The sequence below is a fragment of the Canis lupus genome, chromosome 37 (assembly GCF_011100685.1).
Source record: "Canis lupus familiaris isolate Mischka breed German Shepherd chromosome 37, alternate assembly UU_Cfam_GSD_1.0, whole genome shotgun sequence".
NCBI classification, from domain to species: domain Eukaryota; kingdom Metazoa; phylum Chordata; class Mammalia; order Carnivora; family Canidae; genus Canis; species Canis lupus.
This window is the reverse complement of record NC_049258.1, coordinates 10680657-10691838: the sequence shown is the minus strand read 5'-3', so window position 1 is coordinate 10691838 and position 11182 is coordinate 10680657. Positions and strand designations below refer to the sequence as shown.

Genomic DNA, 11182 nt, shown 5'->3' with positions numbered 1-11182 from the left:
CCCAATGTGGAGCCTTATCTCACAACCCTGAGATCAGGACCTGAGCTGAAATCAAGAGTCAGATGCACTAACCTACTGAGCCATCTGTGTGCCCCCAACAAATTGTTAAATTGCTAGATCTCAATAAATAATTCTATTAAACAATTACTGAAGTGCAAGATGCTGTGCTATTCTCTAGGGAATTTACAAATGAGAAAAACATCGGGAGCTTAGACTCTAACAAGAGAGAAATACAGTTTTGCAAATTAGTATAATACATGCCATGCTAAAAGAGTTTATATTTATAAACAGATTCAACTCAGATTGTGTGCTGACAGTATTAAGTCTATGACAAGCTATAGAAAGACATATCTAAATATCTTTCTTTCTTTGCAAGGTCACATTTTCTTTTTTAAAAAGGTTTTATTTATTTATTCATGAGAGACACACAGAGGCAGAGACATAGGCAGAGGGAGAAGCAGGCTCGCTGTGGGGAGCCTGATGTGGGACTTGATCCCTGGACTCCAGGATCACGACCTGAGGCAAAGGCAGACGCTCAACCACTGAGCTACCCAGGTGACCCGCAAGGTCACATTTTCTGCAATAGGAAATCTAGGTTTGCCATATCAACCATTTGGGGTTTTTTAATGCGTGGGCTTTGGGTATCTACTCTATACCTTAACTTCACACCCCCCTCCAGCTACTGCCCAAAGTTTTTATTCCATTTCACAGCAAAACTTCTTGGGGCTGTCTCTACTTCTTTACCTCTTATTCTCTCTTTAACTCACCTCCAGTAAAGCTTCTGTGACTCCATTGAATCTGTTCTTGCCAAGTCTCCAGAGATTCCATCTTATCAAAACCAAAGGCTCATTAGACCTAATCTCTGCTGTTTAACAACATTCAACACCATTTATCATGCCACTCTTCTTGAAAGCCTCTTTGATTTCTGTGAAGTGGGCCCTTCTCTAGGTTTTTTCCTACTTCTGTGGGGACTACTCTGCAATTGTCTTTCCTGCCTCCTCCTCTGCTCAACTTCCAAGTTTGGGCAACCCCAGGCTCAGTCTTTATCTCCACTTTCTTATCTCCACTTTCCTCCCAGATTATTTCATCTAATCCTTTTAGCTCTGAATGGCTCCTGTGTGCAAACGACTCTCAAATCTCTATCTCCAGCCCCGATTTCTCCCTAGACACCAACTGCCAATTTGACATTTCCACTTGGATGCCAAAAAGATATCCCCAAGTCATATGCCAAAAACAGACCCCTGAACCATGCCAAGCTGGTTCTTAGTCTTCTCCAGTTCAGAAAATGGAATAACCATGAATCCGTTGTTCAAGAAAGAACCCAGACAGCATATGAATCAAATATCATGTCTAATCCATCATTAAATTATGTCAATTGTGCTTCCAGAGGATATTTCAAATCTACGTAATTCTCTTTTTTTTTTTTCCAAGCCAAACTGTATCCAGCTTTATTAAAGATACTTTTCATAAACAATCATGGTATTTCAGGCAGGACATGGGCGGATGATCGTTAACAGTATACAAAAACTTTCAAACTCCCTTCTTCAATGGACTACCAAAATCAGAAAGCCACTATAAAACCCAATGAAGTCTTCATGTGATGCTCTGAACAGGGAAAGTTTAGAGTGAGGTTGACAGTTCACATTTAGCATGTTGTTTAACAACTTTTCACAAGCGGACCCTGACTTTCAGGAAATGAAATGAAAATGGCAGAATTATCAATCTGAAGATCCACAAGCTAAAAAAAGGAACTCTTTTGAGGGACGCCATCTCAGTGGTGACACCGTAAAGTCCAGATTGCCTGACATACTGGGAACCATTTCATGGGATCAGGTTCCAACAGGTCTCTGGGTTTAAGGGAGTCGTCTATGTTGAAGGCAGAGAGGGAGAGGAGGACATAAAAAAATGAATTTTAGTTTTTCCACACCACCAAGGTGGCTCATGTGTGTCAACATCAAGGAATCCTTCCTCCTGGGAGCCAAGAGGAAGTTTCTCAAAACTAGAAGGGGAAGGTGTTTTTCCCTCTTGTTATCAATCTAGCTTCGGAGATATTCTATTAGTGACATATGCCCTTCCCCCAAAACAACAATGAAGTGTTCCGTGTGCTAACAACATAGCTTAAAAAAAAAAGTAAAACAAAATTCTGCATTTTTATAAAACTTGATAAAAAATAGTATTTCAAACTGTACAGTCACCAGAAGTACACAGTTATCAAAAATGCACACACTTCACTTGGCATCTCCAGCACCTTCGGCTTTCTGTGCCTGGTCTGTTTTGGCATCTCCATTTTCTGCAGGGTTATTTCCATCCTTGCCAGCATCAGCTTTCCCCTTTTTCCCTTTGGGTACCTTCTCTCCCTTCTTTGCAGGGGCATTTTTGGGCTTGGGCTCTGGCTTCGGAGGAGCAGGTTTAGCAGATAACCTTGCAGATCTTCTCTGTGGCTCATCCTTCACCTTGGCTTTATCTCCTTTAGCATCCCCTTCAGCCTTTCTCTTGGGCATGGTGGCGAGGGCGGCGGGACGTAAGCGCTGGACGTGGGGATGCGGCGGCACGCGGGCCTTGGCCGGTCCGGGGGTCGTTCTCGCCTCTTCTTCACACTGCTCCAAATCTACGTAATTCTCAATTCATACTACAATAACCCTAGTCCAAGGCATCATCATCTCTCCTCTGACTCAATACAATACAATACTCAATGTTTGGTCTCCCTGCTTCTATTCTTACTCTCCTGTAATATATTCAGTTAGAATGAACTTAAGCAAAAATATTAATATTACTAAGTCTCACTCAACCTTTGAGTAAATTTCTTTTTAATAGTCAGTGTAATGAAGCAACGTACACATAAAGCACTACATAGAATGAACTTTCAAATGACTCCTCCACTTAAAACTTGATGATTTCCCCTGCATTTGGAGTAAAAACGAAACTGATATCTAGGCCTCCCAGCTCCTACATAATCACTACAACCTCATTTGCTACCATTCTTCCCTCTCACACACTCTGCTAGATAGTTTTGCCTTCTTTCTGTTTTTCAAACACAAGTATTACTCCCACTCAGAGAACCCAGCAGGATTCGGAACTAGATCCTTCCTATCTTTTCAATCTCTAAATAGAGGAGTGTCCCAGGGCTCAGGCCTCAGACTACTTCACTTTTCCATCAGCAAGTTTCAAAGCCCTGACCTTTCTACTTAACACAAGACTCCTATAGACAACTGCCTACTTGACATCTCCACTCAGTTGCCTAATAGCCATATAAACTATAACATGCTCAAATATGAATACTTGATACCACACAATAGGAAGCTAACTCCTTTTGCCTTCTCCATTGCCACTCCAGGCCAAGCCGTCATTTGTTTGCCTCAACTATTGTAATGGCCTCTTTCTGATCTCTGCTTCTACCTAACTAAGCTCTTTACTCTGTACAGAGCCAAAGAGTTGTCTCTTTAAAACAGAAGCCAGGGGCACCTGGGTGGCTCAGTTTAAGCTCCTGCTTTCTGCTTGGATAGAGCCCTGCATTGAGCTCCTTGGTCAGCAGGGAGCCTGCTTCTCTCTCTCCCTCTGCCTTCCCTTCCTCCTGTTTGTGCTCGCTGGCTCTCTCTCTCTTAAAATATTTTATTTATTTATTCATGAGAGACACAGAGAGAGAGAGGCAGAGACATAGGCAGAGAGAGAGAAGCAGGCTCCATGCAGGGAGCCCGATGCGGAACTGGATCCCTGGACCCCGGAATCACGACATGACCCAAAGGTGCCCCTAAATAAATAACATCTTAAAAACACACAAAAAACCATAAGCCAGCTTACAACAATGGCCGCAGATGGCTCTGTAGTGATTGCCCATATCACTCAGATAAGCCCAAAGTCCTGTCCATGACCCAAAGGATCTGTCCCTACTATCAAATAATTATCTACCTTATCTTATCTATTACCTTTCAACCTTTTTTCATTCAGTTCTAGCCTCATTCAGTTTTTTTCAAACTCTTTCAGCTCCAGCCACACTGCCCTCCTAGCCTTTGCAAGTGACTTGTTCCTTTTGCCTGAAGGGCCAGGTATCTACAAGCTCACCCTCACTTCCTTACAGATCTGTTCAGATAAGTCCCTTTAGAAGAGAGAGTTTTCCTGCTTACTTTATATAAAATCACACTCTTCTGTGTGAAATACCTGTCTATTCTCTTACCTTTCTTTCTTGTTTGTGAAAACAACAGCTACAACATTAATATGCACTTACGCATATTTGTCTTTCTCTGACATTTCCCTAAGCACAATACTCTCTAGTTCTACCCACATTGTTCATTCTTTTTGATGGCTGAGTAATATTTTACACACACACACACACACACACACACATACCACACACATCCCACATCTTCTTTATCCATTCATCTGTTGATGGACATCTGGGCTCTTTCCATAATTTGGCTATTTATAGACACTGCTGCTACAAACATTGGAGTGCATGTGTCCCTTCAAATCACTACTTTGTGTCCTTTGGATAAATACCTAGTAGTGTAATTACTGGGTCATAAAATAGTTCTATTTTAACTTTTTTTTTATAAATTTATTTTTTATTGGTGTGCAATTTGCCAACTTATAGAATAACACCCAGGGCTCATTATTTTTAACTTTTTGAGGAAACTCCATACTGTTTTCCAGAGTGGCTGCACCAGCTTGCATTCCCATCAACAGTGCAAGAGGATTCCCTGTTCTCTGCATCCTTGCCAACATCTTTTGTTCCCTGAGTTGTTAATTTTAGCTATTCTAAGTGGTGTGAGGTAGTATTTCACTGTGGTTTTGATTTGTATTTCCCTGATGATGAGTGATGTTGAGCATTTTTTCATGTGTCTGGGGCCATTTGTCTGTCTTCTTTGGATAAATGTCTGTTCATGTCTTCTGCCCATTACTTGACTGGATTTTTAGTGTTTTGAGTGTCGAGTCTGATAGCTCTTTATATTTTGGATACTAGCCCTTTATCTGATATTTACAAATACCTTCTCACATTCCATAGGATGCCTTTTAGTTTTATTGACTGTTTCCATTTTTTGCCTCTTTATAGCCCAGTCAGTCACCACAATATTGTTTTTTAGCTCTCACTCTTCCCACTTGTTTCAGGCATTGCTGCATAACCAATCACCCCAAAACTTAGTGGTTAAAAGCAACAATTTATTATTTGGGGGGAATTTGGGTCAGGAATTCAGACAGGGCTTGCCTAGGCTGTTTTCTGTTCCTCTTAGCACTGGCTGGTATCACTCAACTGCATTCAGCCAGTAACTGGATTGGCCTGGAAGGTCCCAGAAGGCTCTGCTTATGTTTTGGCACTTAATGCTCTTCCATGTGGCCTAACTCTTCATGTTGTCTTTTATCAACCTGTAGTATACTTGAAGCTTCTTTAGAGCATGGCAGCTGGCTTCTCAGAGGGGATGTGGAAATCTCCAGATCTTTCTAAGGCCTTGATTCAGCAGCCCCAGAACTTCATTTCTGCCACAATCTTTTAGTTAAAAAAAAAAAAAAATCACAAACCTAGCTCATACTCAGATGAAGAGGAAATAGACTCCATGTCTTGATGTCAAGAGTGGCATTTGTATACATGGAGGGAAGAATTGATGGCTGCCACCTCTGGAGACTATCTTCACACTACCAGAGTGCATGTTTCATTAGAGCAGAGACCCTTGTCTGTTTTGTTCATTATCATGTTTGTCTAGTGCCTAGAAAAGTGTTTGGCAAATAATAAGCATGCAATAAATACTTATTCAGTCCAAGAATTTAAGGGACAGGTTAAACAAAGAGTCTGAAAAGGCAAAGGAAAGGTCTGAAGGAATAGGGGGAAAACCCAGAAGGAGTGTGTCCCATAAGTCAAGGAGGAAACATGGGAAAGGAAGACTGAAAATAAGTTTTTTCACATTTAAAAGTTTTTTAAATAAGTAAAAAAGTATATTAAAACCAGATTTGTAAAGTTATGTTTATTTTTTTAAAGATTTTATTTATTTATTCATAAGAGATACACAGAGAGAGAAAGAGGCAGAGATACAGGCAGAGGGAGAAGCAGGCTCCATGCAGGGAGCCTGACATGGGACTCGATCCCGGGCCTGCAGGATCATGCCCTGGGCTGAAGGCAGGCGCTAAACCGCTGAGCCACCCGGGCTGCCCAAGTTATAAGTTTAAACAACGCAATATGCCATAGAGTGAAAAGTGAGTTTTCCTCCCACGGTTCCTAATTCTCTTCCCCAGGGTCAGTCACCTTTTAACATATCCTTTCAGAGCTCACATATGTAAACACAAAGACAAGGATATATATTTCTCTCTCTCAAACACACATTGTAACATACAATTGGTAGAATATAATAAACATGACTCAGCATTTACCTTTTTTTTTCTTTTAAGAACTAACTTCTAGAGCATTCCATATCAATACATTTATTCTTTCTTTCTAGTTGCACAGAATGGTTCATTCCATTCTCAGTCTATCTCACTAGGTTCCAAAATTAGGTGACTACTAGTTTCATTAGACCTGAAAAAGAGATTGCAGATTGAGATGAGAAAGATTGGGAGGTCAGAAAGTAGAGGGAGAGGGATGCCTGGGTGGCTCAGGGGTTGACCATCTGCCTTCAGCTCAGGTCATGACCCCGGAGTCCCAGGATCAAGTCCTATGCCGGGCTCCCTGCATGGAGCCTGTTTCTCCCTCTGCCTGTGTCTCTGCCTCTCTCTGTGTGTGTCTTTCATGAATAAATAAATAAAATCTTAAAAAATTAGGCTGCAAACTAAAAGAACAGAAGAAAAAGACATTAAAGAGGCAAAAGGCAGGAACAGGCTTATATCCCGAGGAGTAGGAGTAATAAAAGCAAAGATTGAAAATAAACAAAAGGGAAGGGATAAGTAATGGAGCAAATCCCCTAGGGGATTGGAAGGGATCCTGAATTCAGGTGGAGGGATAAATTTTGAGAGCGCAGAACAGCTCTTCTAAAGAGAAAGAGGGAGAAGGAAAGGAAGGCTAGGGCGGGTAGCTTTTGTAAGAGTGGCTGGTGGGAGTCAGGGAAATGTATCCCAAGTGGTAGCGCTTTTTCCCCAGAAAAGTAGGAGGCAGTTTTAAAATTTTTATTTTAAAAACTGTCTACTGGGCAGGCCGGGTGGCTCAGGGGTTCAGCGCCTGCCTTTGGCCCAGAGCGTGACCCTGGAGACTCGGGATCGGGTCCCACGTCGGGCTCTCGGGCTCCCTGCACGGAGCCTGCTTCTCCCTCTGCCTCTCTCTGTGTCTCTCACTAATAAATAAAATGTTTAAAAAAACAAACAAAAGCCTGTCTACCAAGGGAGGGTGGGGTGGGTAGGAAGAGTTCAGTTACCAATGTGTGTAGGTTGTGAATAACAGGCGATGGGAAAAGTAGGAATTCCCAGTAGTTGTGTATTAAAGGGCTGTTTGCAGGCTTAGCAAGATTGCCTGGCCGCCTGCAAGTCCTTTGCACCTGTGGTTTGCGTTGCTGCCAATTCTCGAGGTTCCGTCGTCCGAAGCACTGGTGCAAGAGTGGACAAAGTTGGCTGAATTGTTGCGGACCCAACGATTTTGCATTTGCAGGTGGGTGGAGAATCAAGGAAGCGATGGGGCTCAGGGTGAACGGGATACACCCATTTGTGCACAGGAACTTCACACCTTGCCTGCATCTCTGTCTCTCGTGGCCTGAATAGAGGCCCAGGGATGGCCCGGTTCCTACCAGCACGGAGCTCGCACCCACCCTGCGCCGAGGGTGGCGGCTCCGGAAAATCCTCCCGGGAGGACTCTCCGGCTGCGAGCCCGGTCGAGGAGGGGCTGTGGCTGCGCCCAGCAGACTGTCGCGAAACTGCGCGCCGAACACGTAAACTAGTTTTACGCAGATTGTACGCTGGGCAACCCTATGGGGAATCTCAAGAGGTACCGATGCATTTCCTCCAACCACATCCCACCTTTTGGGGTTGCAACCAAGTCAAAACAGTGGGGGCACTAGGACCCACGGGCGCCGCTCGGCGATGACGTCATTCGCGGGGGGCAGAAGCGACTACCGGTAGCGTAGACTCCACAGACGCAGTTTGCAGACCATTTAGCCTTTTCCCCGAATGGGTAGCGAACTTATCCTTCTGACTTCCGCAGTCTGGGGTGGCAGCAGAACGCCTGCAGCTCGCAATTACTTTCATCGCCACCCGTTACCATGGAAGCTCTCGGGTAGTTAGGCCCCGGCGACTCCGTGTTACGTCACCGCCCAAGCGCGTTTTAGGGCTGGTGGCTCCGCCCCGTCCTGAGGGAGGGGCAGCACCGCGGAGGACCGAGCCCGCAGCGCCGGAGGCCTCCCGGATAATTTTGATCGCTATCAGACGCCGTCGGCGTGTGGCCCCGCCTACTCGGGGTATCCCCGCCCGCCCTCACGCGAGCTCGCCGCCCCGCCGCCCGAGGCCCCGCCCCCCGTGAATCAGCTGATCTCGGGGACCCGCTGGGCTGAGGCGCTCGCGCCGGGTGCAGACCGCGGTGCTGCCGGTGGAGCGTCAGGTGAGCGCGGGCGCGTCTCTGGGCGGCCCTCGGCCTCGCAGGGCTGGCCCGCCCGGCTCTTCGGTGTGCGGGAGGCCGGGGGCGGAGGGAGGGGCGGAGGCGCGGGCCGAGGCCCGGGAGCGCGCCTGGGGACCCGCGGAGACGGCGCCCGCGTCTTCCAAAAAGCCTGCGTCCGACCGACAGATCGACGGACGGACGGACGGACGGACGGCGCCTGCCCGCCCACGGGCACCGACGCGGCCCCCTGTCCCGCGCCGGCTCTCCCCTCGGCTCCTCTGCTCCGGCCCCAGCCGGGGCGCTGCTGCACGGGCTCCGCGGCGGGAAATTGTTGGGCGCCCCCCCCGCCTCCCCCCTCGCTGCCTTTGCTCCCCGCGCTCCCGAGGAGGTATTGAGGGGCCCCCCCGGGGCGCCCCGCGCACGACCCGGAGCCCCTGGCCCTGAGCCTCGGTGAGTGCCCCAGCATGCGGACCGCGGGGGCGGGGGGGGCCTGGCCTGGGGGTTTCGGTGGCTTGAAAGGGCGGTCGCAGAAGGAGAAAAGGACCTCGATACCGAGAGTTCGTAGTTTAACCAAGTCCTCTGGCGTGCCAGGTGAGCCATTGGGAGGGGAGAAGTTCTTGATGAGGAGCGAAGGCGGGAGAGGAGCAGAGCTCGGTCATTAGGAAGTGGTCCTGCCCCCCGGGGTTGGCTGGTCCGTGGGGTAACTGGGGCCGCTCTGGGGACGAGCACCCACAGGTCGGCGCCAGCGCCGCGCACTCCTGCTCGGGGCTCGGGGCTCGGGGCTCGGGGCTCGGGCGGCGAGGGCACAGGAAAGCACCCGGCCGGAGCGGCGCATCCAGGACGGAGGAGGAAAGAACTGTTAAGCGCAGACACACAGCTTTTAGTCTCTTGCCTTTGGGCTTGTTGGTGGCTGCAGATGTTCTTTGAAAGGCTCTAAAGAGTAAGATTGTGGGACGTGTGTTCATTCCGGACAGGTATCAAGTCACCGAGGTTATGGGTCCAGCTTTTCTCCCTAGTTCATACATGACTATGAATGATTCGGAGTGACCACTGGACCTTTGAGTTCTTGAGCACCTAAAGAATTTAAAGCAGTGAAAAATTTGCTTTGGGGGCAGCCCGGGTGGCTCAGCGGTTGAGCGCGCCTTGGACCCGGGGCGTGACCCTGGAGACCCGGGATCGAGTCCCCCGTCGGGCTCCCTGCGTGGAGCCTGCTTCTCCCTCTGCCTGTGTCTCTGCCTCTCTCTCTCTCTCTCTGTCTCTGTTTCTCATGAATAAATAAAATCCTTAAAAAAATAAAAAAAAATAAAAATTTGCTTTTGTAGTATACTGCCGTATTTTAATTTTAAGAACATAAGCTTAGGCTTCGGATTTGGACAGACCTTACATCACATCTACTTATTCTTTGACTTGGAGAAAGTTGCTTAACTTCTCTAAATTATTTTCTGATTTCTAGACTCAAGATTGAAGTACTTTCCTGATAACAGCACCTTTACATTGAATGGTTCATCTATTTATTGCCGTGCCTGGCGGTGGTAGATATTCATTCAGTACATGTTACCTATTTTTATGATTATTTCTTCTTCTCCTGTCTCATGTCCCACACTGACTCCCTGTTTTCTAAATGGGAAAGAGAACTGAATATTTTTTAGAAAAGAACTATAATGCACTTTTTAAATTCAAGGGATAGTATCCAGATAGTTTTTTGATACATTGACTTAATACTTACGGAAAATAGTTTCTCGGTTGGTTCGTAGTAACTTTGGTATTCAATAAAGGGGTATTTTAATGTGGAAGAGATGCTTTTAGAATCTATACCGAGTTTAAATTTATTGCTTAGTTTATTAAGTATGGGTAGTATTGGCATATTTAGGGTTCATAGTTATAGCAAAAAGATTCAAAGCTGTTTCACAATATTATTATTTGAAAAGATAACGATCCAGAAAATAAAGTACCAAATGGGTCATTTTGGGGGCGGTTTGAGTTGCATCAGGTAAGCCTCTTATTTTTTTAAGTATAGTGAAGCAATGTGAACTGGAATAGCTCTTCTGTCCAGATTTCAGCCCTCAGAGTTTAGGTTGTCTTTTGAGACACTTAACTTTGGGCATTTTGACTGTTAAAGATACAGAGTGTGTTAAGAACTTCACTGAGAACGGATTTCAGTTTTGTGTGATTAGATGGAAAAAGGACTATTAATCTTCTACCTTTTTATGAAAAACATGGGTTTAATGCAGTACTGCTGGGTCCATTTTAAAGGTATTTCCAAAGAATATGATTGACTTGTAAAAAAAACTTTTCATGATTTTGTATTAATATGACACTAGGTAAGGTATGAGTTAAAAAACTACGAAGGAAGGTGAAGACTGGTGATTTTTGAGGTGGTGTAAAAGAAGGCCCGCTTTTATGTAGTATGAGATTGAGCCCCTTTCTCAGACTCAGAGTGCTGTGAGGATTTTACTTCTAGATGATTTAGCCTTTTCATAACTTTGTAGAATTAAACCTAGCACATACTCCAACTGTATTAGAGATTTTACTTGCAGTGCTTTTTAAAAAAATTTTATTTATTCATGAGAGACACGCACACAGAAGCAGAGACACAGGCAGAGGGAGAAGCAGGCTCCCTGAAAGGAGTGGAATCTGGGATTCAATCCCTGACCGCAGAATCGTGCCCTGAGCCCAAGGCAGACG

At 45.8% G+C, this 11182-nt stretch overlaps 2 protein-coding genes across 4 annotated transcripts in view; one reads left to right on the top strand and one right to left on the bottom strand.

The window, feature by feature from the left end:
- Nucleotides 1-1414: 1414 nt before the first annotated feature.
- Nucleotides 1415-2591, bottom strand: LOC100856135 (non-histone chromosomal protein HMG-17-like). Its single transcript, XM_038585100.1, has one exon. The coding sequence runs from the start codon at nucleotides 2499-2501 to the stop codon at nucleotides 2229-2231; it is 273 nt and encodes a 90-aa protein (XP_038441028.1). The 5' UTR covers nucleotides 2502-2591; the 3' UTR covers nucleotides 1415-2228.
- Nucleotides 2592-8364: 5773 nt separating this feature from the next.
- ALS2 (alsin Rho guanine nucleotide exchange factor ALS2) overlaps nucleotides 8365-11182 on the top strand; it is a 69793-nt gene continuing 66975 nt past the window's right edge. Inside the window, exon 1 of one of the 3 annotated variants that reach the window (XM_038585377.1) lies at nucleotides 8365-8500. The gene's annotated coding sequence lies outside the window, so the exon portion shown is untranslated. Of the gene's footprint in view, nucleotides 8501-8905; nucleotides 8948-11182 lie in introns of those variants that run through there. The other 2 variants (XM_038585375.1, XM_038585376.1) reach the window with 2 other exon arrangements.

Excerpts from the sequence above, each read along its gene's own strand:
- LOC100856135 (XM_038585100.1), bottom strand. The coding sequence starts at position 2,501 with ATGCCCAAGAGAAAGGCTGAAGGGGATGCTAAAGGAGATAAAGCCAAG.